Below are 15,618 nucleotides of genomic sequence, written 5' to 3'. Positions count from 1 at the left end.
GAAATGTGTTTTTTTTTGTTTGAAGCCAGCCAGCTACTTTATGCATAGCCCATGAATAACATTTCAAAACAAACAATAATTATTAACTGATTATCGTATAGTTGCATAAAATCGCATCGAATTGCTGTGATCTGTGTGTGTGTGTTGGCGTTTTTCGAAAATTAATTAAATTAAAACTCGTTCGCTCCTCCTGCGCGCACGGCAATAATCTCCCTGCCAAAGCGAGTTGCGTTTCGAACATGCAAAAAGAGAACGATACTCGGACAGGAATGCTGCATTTAATAATACATAAATATTTATGCACTTTTATTTCCATCGCCTTCACTCTGTCTGCCGCCGACTGTTTTCCACCAATGAACGAAACTCTCGCGCTTTAATCAGTTTAACCATTGGTTAAGACAGCGCGCTGTGGTCAAGATGCGCTCGCATTTCTTGCCCCAGCCCGTTTCAGGTTCGAGGGTAGCCTCATCCGCCTCCCACTAATGAATTGGCGCGAGAAGAAGCGTCCGAAGAGAGATAGTGGTGAAGTGAGGGTTCACAGTCACCAGCCATGCTCGGATACTTTGTAGCCGTCGGGAGCTGTGCATACACTCGTGTGGTTATATACTTCGAAGTCGAAGCACTGCTGTGCCCTGAGGAAGGGGTAAAGGCTGCACGAGATAAAATCAGAATTCATTTTCCTTTCTCGCGAAGCAATTCCTTCGATCCCGGTTCATTGTAGGGTTAAGCTTCAGAGGGGCAGCATAGGGTGCAGTTCGAATAAATAATATCTGCAACAATTAAAATTTTCAAAATTTTCTCCCAAGTTCAACGGATCGGGGTCCCTCGGCCAAGACCCACGACGACTTGACTCAAGAGCGCATAATATAATGCGAAACTGAAGAAGTTGTAATAACCAATAAGTCTCGTTCCGTTCATGCGCAAGAACGAGGAGGGGGGGTGGCGGTCGATGCACAGTCCTGCGCTAGTTGCTGGTTGGCGCGCGCGTACGTACACAACAACGTTCATTGTATTTGCCTGGCGGCAGCTCGTGCTCATAATGCCGTGAGAATTTTGCTCCTTACTCGATCGGGACAGTGAAACGATGGCGGAGGCTTATTTTATCTGTATTCTTATGCTTCCAACGATCCTGGAGTACTACACAGTTCACCGCTCGGGTGCACCAGAAATTTACTGGAAGTTGAACTGAAAGTGTTGTTTTTGGGTCCCCATTGTCACAGGCAGCGTGAGGTCCCGTTGAAAGCAGAAAATGCGAGAAGGAAACCCAAAAATGAAGAATAAAAAGTTGTAATACATCTCAAAACATGCTCAAAGTTTACATCATTCCATAGAATTCAAGTTAAACTAGCAATATTCTAACTTTCGCTGAAAGCTATCCGCCATTAATAAAGTGAAAAAACCGGAAATGATTCACTTCGCAAAGAATTATAACACAAATTTTAGAGATCGCCTATTTAAAATATGAAGTCAATTATTGATGAACTAAAGAAAAATTATGGAAAAAAAATTATGACTCACCAGAAACAGAAACAATTTTAAAATAAATATTCAGCACATATTTTGACATCCTCACACGTTACATTAAATGAGCTTAAAAGTTCCATAATTGTGCTATCCACTCATACTGGTAAAGCATTTACTCGAGCAATATAAGCAACTAGATGATCCAGCAAACTTCGTACCGCCCAAAATTTATTTCTTGTTATCACATCCACGTTTTCTTACTAAGCGCACGTTCATGGGTCCAATCGCAGAACTGTTTATTGATTGATCTACTAATTTACCCTTTAAAATATTTTTTTATCATAAAATTTCTGTAGTTCTGCCAAAACTCGACGTTATAGTATCAGATTATTTTCAGACACAATTCTCGTGCAAGATTTTTCATCCACTTGTAAATAACATATTTATCCGTTACATGGAATAAATGTTTGATACAGAAAATATGATAGAATGAAGACAGCCCTAAATCGGACTATTCCTTTCTCGAATTTTGCTCTTATCAACACATTCGGCGATCCATTTTTATTTATATAGATAGAAGACGACATAGGAGTGCGTTTTATCACATTAAAATCCTTTTCCACTTTCGAACGAAGATCAATTTCGTTACCGCAAACATCAACTGGGCTAACAACGCTTGTCAATATGTAATTGTAGATCACATGCGAATTGAATTTTTCAAATTTTCCCAATTTCCTTCAGAGTTTTCCGAAAATTTTCAATTGTCATGTTTGGTTGAAATATGTGCATTTTTTATAGGACCCTCTCTCCTTTCCGGAGGAGGAAAGGGTGTCATACCATCACAGAAGCATTTCTCGTACCCAAAAACCTTAAAATCCCAAATTTAGCTCCATTTGCTTGATTAGTTCTCGAGTTATGCAAAAGTTTGTGTTTCATTTGTATGGGAGCCCTCCTTTAGAGAGGGAGGGGGGAGAGAAGTGTCGAACTACCATGAATTTGTTTATCGATCCCTAAAACCTCTATATGCTTAGTTTCCATTTGTTTGATTATTTCTCGAGTTGTTCAGCAACCTCCCCCCCTGTACAGAGAGGGGAAAGGAGTGTCAAACCACCATAAAAACATTTATTGCTTCATGAAACCTCCATTTGCCAAATTTGGTTCCATTTGCTTGATTAGTTCTCGAGTTATGCAGAAATTTGTGTTTCATTTCTATGGCAGCCCCCCCCCCCCTTAGAAAGGTGGGATGAGTGTTGAACCACCTCAAAAATGTTTCTTGCCCTCTAAAACCTCCACATACCAAATTTGGTTCCGTTTGCTTGATTAGTTCTTGAATTATGTAGTATGCTTCATTTGTATGGAAACCCTCCCTCCCTCAGAGAGAGAGAGAGAGAGAGAGGGAGAGAGGAGGTGTGTCTATTCACCATAGAAACGTTCCGTGACCCCTAAAACCTTCGCATGCCAAATTTGGCTCCATTAGCTTGATTAGATTTCGAGTTATGCAGAAATTTCTCTTTCATTTGTATGACAGCCACCCCTTAGAGAGGGGGGAGGTCTAACTACCGTAAAAACATTTATTTCACCCTGAAACCTCCACAAGCTAAATTCGGTTTCATAAGCTTGATTAATTCTCGAGTAATGCAAAAATTTGTATTTTTTTTTGTATGGCAGCCCCCCCCCCCCCCCCCTTAGATAGGGGTGTGTAGTGTCTAACCACCGTAAAAACATTTATTGCACCCTAAAATCATCCCATGCTAAATTTGGTTTCATTTGCTTGATTAATTCTCAAGCAATGCTGAAATTTGTGTTTCATTTGTATGGTGGCCTCGCCCCCTCTTAGAAAGGGGGGTGGTGTATCTAACCACAAAAGAAACATTTATTGCACCCTAAAACCTCCATATGTGTAATTTGGTTTCATTTTCTTGATTAATTCTCGAGTAATGTCCGAGTCCATAAGAATCAGACAGACAGACAGACAGACAGACGGAAATCCATTTTTATATACACTCATCAAAAAAATTAGAGGAACAGAGTGCGAGTCGGAAATTTTAAGTGAATTTTGACATGCTGTATCTTCGTGAAAAATCAACGCATATCGATGGAAGGCGCATCATTTTGAAGCTACAACAGGTATCAGAATATTTTACGTACATATTGCTATCTTGGTGTGTTTATGTGTAGGGGGCAACAATATCGGGAAGAAATGAAAAAAAAACGATTTTTCTTTATTTTTTGAAGAATATTCTGGACTAACACAGTTTTTTACCAACCAACTCAACAGCAAATCCATTTAATCTCATCAATCAGCTTTTTTTTGTTTCCAACAACGTTCCTGTTGGACCTTCCACACAGAGATATTTCAGTTTGAATGCAAAATCACCCCTTCGTCTTTGATAATGAATAATCCAATAAGCAACCATCGCACCGCAAATCGAAGGGCAGTTTCGAAAACTCCAATGAATTCTGTACAAGGATAATCTATTACTTTGACGAAAAAAAAATTAGTTGAATGTTTTGCATCGATTTAAGGAATGTGCTAAAAACAGGATTTTCATAGTGCTTTACAAAATTCACTGTAGTTCTGCAAATATCGCAGTAAATTCTAATGTTTGCATGCAAATTTTCAGCCTAGTGTATTCCCTAAACATCTGTGAACGTTTCATATTGATACGTTCAGCCGTTTTTTCTAGCCGATTTTTCAGAGTTTGGATAAATTAGATAAATTAGAGGAGCATTTAATCGCAAATCGTACTACGAGTATAAAATCCTACGCGACTCTCAGAACGAACGATTCGTAACTTTCGTTTTCATGCATTTGTAGGTACAAACATGGTAAGGAGTGATGATACTCACACATATTCATACGCATTTCCACACATACATGCACTCTTCACCCACAAACTCATAAAGACGAAAGTCACGAATCGTTCATTCTGAGAGTCGCATAGGATTTTATACTTCTGGTACGATTTGCGATTAAATGCTCCTCTATTTTATTCCAAACTTTGAAAAATTGGCTAGAAAAAACGGTTTGGATCCAAGATTTTGATTCTGGATTCGGAATTTGTGATTTGGATTCTAGGATCCAGTTTCGTGATATAGAATTTTGATTCCCAATCTGTGATTTGGATCCCTGATCTGCGATCGGGATTTTGGACTTCAGATCTACATTCGGAAAGTGTGGTTTAGTTTTTGATTCTGGGATCCGTCTTCTGAGTCTGTGTTCTGAATCTGTGATCTGGATTTTGGATTCTGGATACGAGATCTGAGTTCTGAATCTGGGATTCGGTCCCAGCATTCTGAATCTATAAGCAAGGAACTGGGCCCTGGAGTCTGGATTTTGGAATGGGGTTTTGAATTCTGGAATCTGAATGAATGATCTGGGTTCTGAATCTTTGATTGTGTTTCTCGATCTGAGATTTTAATCTATGATCTAGATTTTTGATCTGGGATATGGATCCTCGACTTGAGATCTGGATTCTGGATCTAGAAATTGGATTCTAAGGTCCGATTCCTGGATGTAAAATTTGGATTCTGGATTTGGGATTCGGATGCTGTTTTCTGAATATGGGACTTAGATTCTGGACCTGTGATCTGGATTCTCGATCTGAAATCTAGATCTGTAATCTAGAATTTTGATCTTGGATTTGGAATCTGGATTTCAAGTAGATATTTTGCGTGTACATTGAATTTCCTAAAATTGAGAAGAATATTTATTAATGACTATATAATTTTTATCTAATCTTGTGCGGGATGTGTTCGGTAATAAATAAATATTTTCCAAATTTTCCATTTTCAATTTTCTTTTCCGTTTTATAACGTAACGTATAGATTTTGTTACATGCCCTTCACATACTAGTAATTCTTGTTCTATTCAATACAAATATGTACTTGTAGGATTCTTTACATTAATTACTTTACATTAATTACATTTATCCGAATTACATGATGAACGTAACGAGTGTAACATTCAATTGAATGTTTTGATTTATAGTTCTAAACAAATGGTATCCGATTCTGAATACCGTTTTGTCTCATATTCCGAACAGTCTCAAATTACGAACACTTCATTCTTAAATGTAAATTCACTAAACTTTTACGTTATAAACAATTGAATAATGAAAACACAGACATTCTTTGAGGTATATGATTCATTTTGACATCATTTACATGTATCAATACATCCTATAATTTATATATTAGACATTCGCAAAAAGTAGCAGCCAAAACCAATAATAAAATGTTTGTGTTAGTAAATTCCGTAAAAAACAAGCATTGTCCATTTTTCAGTTTTTGTAGTTGTTTCAACTATTTTGTATGTTCTTTTCATGTTGAGTGCTAGAGAATGTATGATCCTACAATGAATGGGCGAAAAAAATGATATTTTATGCAGAATCTTCATTAAAATAATATTGAAGTAGTGTTCGGAATATGAATCAAGTTTCTACGCACGATTCAAATTCCGAACTCTTCATTTTCAATTGCAAGTTTACTGAACTTTAATGTTATAAATCATTGAATAATCAAAACCCTGACATTCTTTTGGTTATAGACTTCATTTTAACATCATTTACAGGTATCGATACCGATATAGCGCCCTCGGTCCCGGAACCATGTATACTATAAAAAAACAAATACAATCAATAATTACAAAAGCAATATACAATTTTGTTTTTGGCGAGCATTACATTTTTCTAAAGAAGACTAGCTAATTGACTTTAATTTGATATATCGATCATATGAATCGGTCCAGTAGTTTCAAAGTTATGATTTAAAAAAAATGCATTTTTGCTGTTCGGAATTTGAGACAGAAGTGTTCGGGATATGAGTCAGTGACAAAAATGGTGTTCGGAATTTGAGACAAAAGTGATGAAATATATTTTTTAGTTTTTCACCACGAATATGTATTTGTAAATCAATTTTATTGTAGTCAAATGAAAAAGAAAGCTCTATTGTATCCAAAAATCAAAAAAAAAAATTCGCGAAAGAGTACCATTTTGAGTAATGAGACATTGTTTAATGGCCATCAAAGCTTAAGTGTTCGGAATATGAGACAAAACGGTAATGTGCATTCATTTGGATCACGAAGGCGTTGAACGCAGAATGAGGCTTTCCAAATCCGCAAAGTGTGCAACTGGAATTATTATCATTATTATTAACTAGCTAACCCGGCGAACTTCGTCTGATGTCTGATGATGATATTTTAAATGTGTTATGAATAAAACAAACAGATGCGAAATAACAGACAAAGATTAAAGTGGTTACTTTACTTGGCATTGCATTCTTTTGGGGATGGTATAACAAATATTCCGTACAAAAAATTTCCGAAGAATTAATCATCCCAACGTGACGCATAGCTGGGAGAACATAAGGATAAAAAATCGTGGGAGGTACACACGAGGGCACCAATTACCACCAACACGTTAGTTCGACCTCGCGAAATGTGCGAACAACATAATCCAGCTGGCATGGCTGGTCATCCCACCCACCCACATAATCCACCCCTCTGCCAGCTTTGAGCAACTGATCACTCTCCGTGGAGCGAAAAAAAATTACCCTAAATTGAACTTAATTCTTTCGCCATAACTATCAATCCCAGTCAGTAACGAAAGGACCCCAGCATATATCTTCGGAGACTTTGCGGACGGAAATAAATGGGTTCAAAGGGGCACCCAGCCATTATTATTTGCTGGGAGAAATTGCACTAAAGTGATTCTGGACCTTCGTCGTTCCTTCCCTTCCTTCTACTGCTGCTGCTGCTGCTGCTACTACTAGCCACAGTGGATCTACCTGCTGGCGTGGAACGTGGAAAAAGGGTTTCTACAGCGGCGAGGATGGGGGGAAGTAACGGCGACCGTCAGAAATGAATCATAAATATAGAGGTATTCATAATCGTAAAAAATAAGAGGGAAAACTTCCAGCCCCGGAAAGACAGCCGGAGAAATGGCTGTGAGAGCGTGGCGTGGTGGCAAGAGGAGGAGGTGGCATTCGAGTTATGAGGAAAGAATGGATTTCTGTATGTGGGAAAAATAAAGCACCGAAATGACGTAATCTCTCGCGATCGGAATGGTGCAGGAAAGGTGGGACGAGGTGCGGTCGAGCGCCGGGAACCCAATATCAAAAAGACCGCAGTGTATCGTAATAATAATAACAATTATTATTATTGTTATTTTACTTTATTTTTTATCGCAGCGGAACGATTTGAAAAGAAGCGGCGGAGAAAAGCGCAAATCGAAGTTGGTACGTACCGGCAATGGGAAAGGATTGATTTCACATAAAAAAAATACATGAAGGCGCGCGCGCAGAGCAGCGAGAAGAGCCGTCATCGATATTGTCTTATGGGGGCACTTGTGTACCTTCTCCTTCCCATCCTTTCTGGAATTCGCCCGATTCGGTTCGCCGTTGAGGGGGGAACGGGGGGTTGGAGCATAAGTGGGGTTGGCGGAAAAGCGCGACTTTGCAGTCGAAACAATCAAAATGTGAAATTTATGACGGAAAGCGATCGAATGTTGGAACACGATGTAAGGGAGGAGGGGGGCGTATGTGTAATGCTTTGGGGCGGCTCGCCAACTTCGCGACTATTGAGCTGTATAAATTAATAAAAGCTATCGTTTCGTTATCGAAAAGGTGTGACACGCAATCGAATAAAATTGCTGAGTAATGTGGGTTAATTAGGCAGCGAAGGGAAACGGTGAATGGAAATTTGCTTAGCAGAACTGTCAATATATTGAGCACAGTAATTTGTTCAATGAATTAGCGTTATTGTGAAACTCAGAAGATGTTGCTCAATGTTCGTCCTTTATCTCCAACCCGATTCATCAATTCATCCCTTAAACCCAACATAAAAATTGGCACACAATCACCACCCCCAAATTCTTCGACACAATTATCTTTCAGCGCACTCTGCACCTCACCTTGTTGTTTTGTAACGCAGGTTGTATTTTATTATCCCCTTTTGCAGTAGAGAAAACCATTGCGAGATCGAGCGGCGGAGGCGAAACAAAATGACCGCCTACATCACGGAACTGTCGGACATGGTCCCAACCTGTAGTGCCCTAGCCCGGAAGCCGGACAAACTGACGATCCTGCGGATGGCGGTGGCGCACATGAAGGCGTTAAGAGGTGAGTGTTTTTTTTCTCCCCATTTCTTGTTGTCGTATTATATTATATTCTGAACAACGATAATTATAACCAGCCGTAAACAGACCTCGTCCACTCGTGAAGAGAGAGAGACAAATTTTTTAACGACTTTGACAGTTGCTCTTCCTGGTGTGTTGTTCTTTCCACTCTGTCAGCGGCAGTGGCGGTCGTCCGAGGAATTATGATTATCTATGTGGCTCAGCAGCCGCTGGACGCTGCATGGTGTGGGGAAAAAGTCATTTCTCCGGGAAATGAGAAAATAAAACTTTGAGATGTGTACTGCTTACCCGCGCCGCGCTCTGCATCCCCTGTCCAACCAACGCGGCGATAATTTTACGACCGAAATGAATGTGAGATGCGGTTGGTCATAAAAGTGGAGAAGTTTGATGATAGAACGACAAATCCCGGCATCTAATCTCTGCACAAAACCGCAGCAATAAAAATGTTTGAAATTATGTGATTTGTTGATGGTCGTCGTCGCTGCTTTCTTCTTCCTGACTGACGAAAGTATCCCAATGTTTCAGTAGATACGGTATTGATGAGGGCGGGGGTGGCGTTTTATTTTGTTTTTGAACAAATTTGCGCTGCATTTCATTCTAATTTTCGTTTCTGATTTAATGCGCAAAGGTTAAAAAAATGTCCATTTGATTTGATAATGTTGAATATTACTATTCTAAATCTTTGTCGTCTTACGAGATGAATTTAGTAGTGCGCATACACTATACGCAAATATACACAGTTGCCTTTTCATAACCCTGCATTTCATTTCACATATTCTGTTAGTTTTTCTCAACAAAATTTTAAGCTAATATCATAAAAAAGACGGGGGAGTAATGTCGGGGACATAACCGAAGAGACTGCATATTTCATTATGCCGCTTCTTATTCATATTTCAGTGCCGATGTTATGTAAGTAAACTATATACTTGCATTGAGTGGCGCAAATCGTTCATCCCGCTACAAAGTAGTGGAGTAATAAAATTTTCAAATTAAATTTTCAGTATGAACATGTACTGTTGATTACTCGCTGTCACTAAGCGACACTAAAGCACTGAACTTATTGAATATCCAAATAGTTTTTCAGTAGCTCTTAGCTAAACTACATCTACATCGCTCCCAAAGACATAATTTCCAAAGAAATAAGCCACAAATTATGATATGCAATATCTACACAGCAAAAGAAAAACCGAATCTTTCGTGTGTTTACACTGACGCACGGGGTGTAAACACCCAAACATTTAGCAGATCAAATCCTACAATGACTACGAGGTGGTTTGAAAATCTCTTAATCCGACTCACTGACTGGACCGAGGCTAGAACCAAGTGAAGTCTGTGTCAATAGTTAACTTCACATTTCTCTTTTACTGTGCTTCCGCAGCCCCAATACGAGCTCAGTACTGTACAGTTTTCTTCGTGCATATTCTGAGAATGCATTCTGAAGCTCACAACTTTTCATGTCCATACAGCACGATAGCAAACCATAAACTGAAGAACTGCCGCAACGGGGGAATATTTATCAAGCCACTTCCTTGTCTGTACTTTCCTGAGATAGAAAGATGCCTGATGGTGCTTTGGTGCTACTTTGCCTGTTTCTTTTAGACGACTAAACTTGGGAAAAAATATCAATCGAAACGTGGTATTTAGCGCATCCCCACGTAAAAAAAATAGGTGGAGTTTGTTTTAAAAATATATAATTTTATTCATTCGATGGACGCGTACAAATATTTCCAATCAATTGATGTAAAAATCTTTGTGATCTATCAAGAAATGGTCGAGTTAGAACCGTTCGAAATCTTTCATTTATTTTTCAGATTTTATTAACGTACATTCTTGCTGGGTTGTTATTTCTATTGAAGTTTCTCTTAATTTTTCTACTAATGCTTCGATTGAAGTTACTGTTATTCGGGTTTTGTTGAAAGCTTTGATTGTAAAATTCTATTGTCATTCATCGGGTATCTAGGCTGATATATCCCTTGAGGAAATCTCTAGTTTATTCGGTCGTTCACCATTTGATTTGTATAGGTGTGATTCAAATATATGTTCGTTAATTTGGGTTTAATTATTGGGTGGTTAATTATTGTTAACTGAATGCAATACAACTGCATTTGCGATCTTATTGTCAGATTTCTCATTTTCCACCACGGCTTTTATAGTTTCTTGAAGATTATTGAATTTGCCAATTTTCAACATCATTTTAGTCTCTCTCTTTGGAGTTTCATTGATTAGCCTGATTAGCCACTAACTGTGATAATTTCCTTGTTGCATTATCGAGTATTTTGGTCTCTAATGCACTGTTTTTTTTTCAATTTTTCTGCTAAAGAATTGAAGTTGTTTTGTGAAGTTCTCGATTCTATTTACAGATTTTAATTGTAGGTTTTTTTCTTCATAATTTGTTTTAATTCTTATTCGTCATATTCGGTTGGAGTAACAGAGAATAAATTTCTCGCCTTTCCACTCGGGCTCGTTAATATTGTTTTATTTATTGTGCACAGGTCGATTTCTATATAATGGTTATTCCAGTACTTTTTTCAACTCGATGGCGAACGAGGAAAACACTTTTGGAGATTTTTGAAAAGTTTTTGAAGTATTCGAAAACGTCATGAAATTTATTGTATGGTTATAAGAAAAAAGACATGATTCTTTTCCCTTCTATCCCTCTCTCTTCTCTCTCTCTTCTCTCTCTTCTCTCTCTCTTCTCTCTCTCTTCTCTCTCTCTTCTCTCTCTCTTCTCTCTCTCCTCTCTCTCTTCTCTCTCTCTTCTCTCTCTCCTCTCTCTCTTCTCTCTCTCTCTTCTCTCTCTCTCTCTTCTCTCTCTTCTCTCTCTTCTCTCTCTCTTCTCTCTCTCTTCTCTCTCTTCTCTCTCTCTCTTCTCTCTCTCTCTCACTTCTCTCTCTCTTCTCTCTCTCTTTCTCTTCTTTCTCTCTCTTCTTTCTCTCTCTTCTCTCTCTCTCTCTTCTTTCTCTCTCTTCTCTCTCTCTCTCAATATCACGTTTCTATAAAATAGTTTTAGCGTTTATAACTATTTTTTCTGTGAACGGATTTTGATGATTTGCACACCAATCGAATCTGGAAATTCTCCAAGATTCGTTCGTTATATTATACATTAACACTTACCATTCATTACAATTCCCCAATCCGTAAAGTGTTTAAATTGGCGAATTGGGAAGCATTTCCATTTTCTCATGCACCTGTTCTGTGCGTTTCGATGCTTTCCTCTTGGTAACGTCAATAACAAGCAAACAAATGTAGCGGGAAGCCACTTTTTAACGTGGGACTACATCTAACCGGAATATATAATGGGGAAAATGAAAACCTAAACACAGAACATACAGCGAAAAATGAAAGATTTCGAATGCTTATAACTCGAACATTTCTTAATAGATCGAAAAGATGTTTGTATCAATTGATAGGAAATATTTCTACGCATGTTATTTTTCCTGAGATAACCAATTTAATTACTGTAAAATGTCAAGCGCTATCTAAACGCCCTAACTGCCCACAGCCATCAAAACCAAGGTACCTGTGAAAAATGGCATTGCAGATACTTGCAAGTTGTGACAACTTTTGTTCCCACCGGCATGTGTTCCCTAACACAGCCATCTAAACCAAGGTGCCTTACATTACATGGCGTTTGTTCAAATTCTTTACCTACACAGCAAATATGTTGAATTCAATGGAATTCGAAAATTGTTTCATTGAATCAATAATTTAATCAACACAAACTAATGATTACTAAGCCAACGGTAGTCCCACGTCAACCTTGCAACCTCATAGATATAACCCACCAATTTTTTTTTTAATTTACGAGAAACGACATTACAACTTGAGCTCCGCCCATTTGCAACTAGTTTCGCTCTAGCTCGTGAGCAGCCAATAATCTTTCTCGATGCTGATGTCACACACTGCGGTTTTGCTCGGAACGTGGAATCACCTAGAAGAGTAGAAATTGTGTTGTGAATGAAAGATGTAGCACACCACAATCAATTTTGGTCGCAACTTGAAAACTTTGTTAACGTTAAGCTCGATGGAATGATTCACCGCATCGATTGTCATACCGTATGGTGGAGAATGCATCAAACGCACACATGTTTGTGGTTGTTTTGTGCATTGTCAAAAGTAGATTGAAGTAATTACCATAGTGTTTTGTTTATTAGAAAGGTGATCTAATGTTGTTGGTGGAACAAATATATGATTGACTGACAGAGTGTGTGACATTTTCGGAATTAGTGGAGAAGCGGAAAAATATTATAGGGGTATCAAGACAACGGGGTGAATTTCTTCGAAAAGGGCTTCAATCTACCCTACTGCCTTCAATTCCGCTCAATTGAGAAATATTGGGCAATAGTCAAACCAAAGTTAATGAAGAATGGAAAGGCGAGGCGAGATGAAGAGATGAAAATGGTCGCTAAGTTTAGCTAACACAGTGTCCAAAATTAAATGGGTGGTATTCGAAAGGAAGTTCGAGATTTCATCAAGTCAATTCGGAATAATTTTTTCGTTTTCTTCAGATTGCAATCAATTATCTTCATTTTACGCAACATTTTTATTTCATCAACATGGTTCCGAGGTAGATCATTTTTATGCGTCCAGATAATATATGACTCAAGCTTTGCGGAAAATTTTGAATGATAAAAAATGGAACCATTACTTAATCAAGTATCGAGATCAACTCAAAACTAATTACTACGATCTGTTTAACAACTACCGATATTTTACTAAAATAAGATGCGATAATCATTACAAAAAATCGGTTAATGTGGAATAGATAAAAACATTAGTTTAGATTACTTAACTATTTAAAAGTTCTTCACTTTTCATCATATATATAAAACAATTTTTTTCGTACATATAACTCATTATCACAGGAGGACTGACGGTAATTTTTTTAAAGCTGTCTTTATATCGTTATGTTCGTCTTTGTACAAAATGAAATGATAGTATTTTTTGTTGTAAACTATAAATCAGCGGAATGAAAAATTGAGACACAATTTAAAAACCTTTTGCGAAGCCCTTTGAATTAATGTACTACTTGATATAAAATCGAATTCGTCAGAGATAGCTCCCTCTGACTAAAGGCGGTTACCAATATTGAACAAAGAGATAAGAGCAATCGTGAGAACGTATTTTGACAGTCTTCTGGATTCTTCTTTCAGTAATGGAAGTTCATAAACTAAAAGAACACTAGAACGAGTGTGTTAATGTTCAGAAAAAATATACGTATTGAATAATGAAATGAATTCCAAACTATAAAAAAGTGTTTTTCTTGTATATTTACATCTCTATATTTTCCTTCTACTAAGCTTATCCCAAGAGAGAACTGAGTTTTTGCGTCCAGATTTTTACAAGCTTTATTAGAGCTTCAAGACTCGGGGCGAGAATATACAGGCAAAACGAGGGTAACAACTTCCAGTAGCCAAAACAAGGCGAGGAACAGAAGCAGGACACAGAATGCTCCTCATTTAATTTTATATCCCCCTATTAATCTTTACCAGAGGCCGCGAGGAGCAACGAAGCACAAAACACCAGCGCGCCAGAATTAACGATCACTCGTTAGATAACGAGAGTTCGGCCGCTACGAATAAAATCGGTCGCTTCGGGGGATATCGACGACGTTCGCCGATGGCGCACACAGCAACGATTCCGGCGGATAAACGATCCCACTGGCTATTGTTTGAATTATTGGCCACGGACGAACGGAAGGGACAAAGAATGGTAGCGGACGGGGGAGCGCGTCCCGCGCTGTCAATTGATTAAATTATTATGATGAGAAATGGCAAAGTTGCTCTCACGACCCGCCGAAAAAATGGCGGGACGACAGACAAAATTTGCGGCAGAGCACAGGGCCAAGAGAGTAGACAGAGTCGTTATTTTAACTGGAGTAAAGATAACGATAATAATTAGAACAAGAGTTTTCTGCTGTCGCAGGGCGCCAAAGGGATGTGAGTGGGGGTGTGTTACCTATCTCTTTCTCTCGCGCCCAAGCCAAGAACGTGGCGTGGGTGGGGAATCTACGTAGTTATAAATTCTTGGCTAATTATTTGAATAAATTATCCATTTCTTATCCTTTTTCTCGAGGAGAAGGGGTTGGACACATAGCAGCGGGAAAGCCGAAGATAAAATAAAAGTTCAGCAGGAAAGAGAGTACGATAGAACGGGGCGGAGGATAAAGTTGTCGCGGAGGAGTCGATCTCCAACATCCATCTGCACATTTTAATATCATAAATCCAAGCGAACCCGGGTAGTCCGAGTGGTAGAATGAAGGGTGGTTTGGGGAAGAACTAACTAACTTCTAAGAGGGAAAAAATAAATTATGTGAAAATAAATAACAAAAGTTTTTCTCATTTTCACCTCCTCGTAGTCACTGCTACGGAGTAGGGGACCAGGAAGCCTAGAAAAATGCCTTCTCGGAGAGCGTGGAGCAGAGGTGCGGATGAAAAAAAAAGAAAAGGAACGCCGGAGTACTTTGGGAGTGATAGCGGGAATGCTGCTTTCGATGGGCTGCAGTCACAACAAGTTCCGGCAGAGCTGTTCTCCTGAAGGTTGTGAACTTTTGCACCCCATCCCCCGGGAATAAGGCGCTCAATTCAAACAAGTGATGAGTAGTACTACGGGGTGAAATGGGGCGGAAAAAAAACGGAATGCAGCAAAGTTTGTTGTGGTGGACGCTCGTATAGCGCTGACGATGTACATGTTTTTTTTCTCTACCATAATCACAATAATTTTATTGCAGCATTTCAGTATAATTACAGTTTTTTATGCGCCGCATCACTGCTGCCATCGCCCCGCCGCCGACAACCCCAAAGGGTGCGCGAGCGCGGGGCATAACTAACGGGACCGAAACTTTGTTTGTACAAGGTCGATAAGAATTATAACGGTGGCGGCGGCCAGCGACAATGTTTGGCCATTACCCTCGCGTAAAAAGCACCCAAACTACGCGCGGTCCGTCATTAGCTAATGGATAGTATCACTTAGCAAAAAAAAAGTCGATGATTATCGCCGAAACCAACGACATCAGCAG

General features: G+C 38.8%; 1 protein-coding gene across 12 annotated transcripts in view; it reads left to right on the top strand.

The window, feature by feature from the left end:
• The window catches only part of LOC129773192 (aryl hydrocarbon receptor nuclear translocator homolog), a 426,084-nt gene that overhangs the window by 265,415 nt on the left and 145,051 nt on the right, over window positions 1–15,618 (top strand). For all 12 annotated transcript variants that reach the window (XM_055776782.1, XM_055776781.1, XM_055776778.1 and 9 more), the window contains one exon: window positions 8,423–8,583. In XM_055776782.1, the coding sequence (XP_055632757.1) occupies window positions 8,423–8,583 (161 nt within the window). The remainder of the gene's footprint in view (window positions 1–8,422; window positions 8,584–15,618) is intronic.

Source organism: Toxorhynchites rutilus, chromosome 3, assembly GCF_029784135.1.
Source record: "Toxorhynchites rutilus septentrionalis strain SRP chromosome 3, ASM2978413v1, whole genome shotgun sequence".
Classification (NCBI taxonomy): Eukaryota; Metazoa; Arthropoda; class Insecta; order Diptera; family Culicidae; genus Toxorhynchites; species Toxorhynchites rutilus.
The sequence above is the reverse complement of the archived record's forward strand: the minus strand, read 5'-3'. Positions and strand labels throughout refer to the sequence as shown.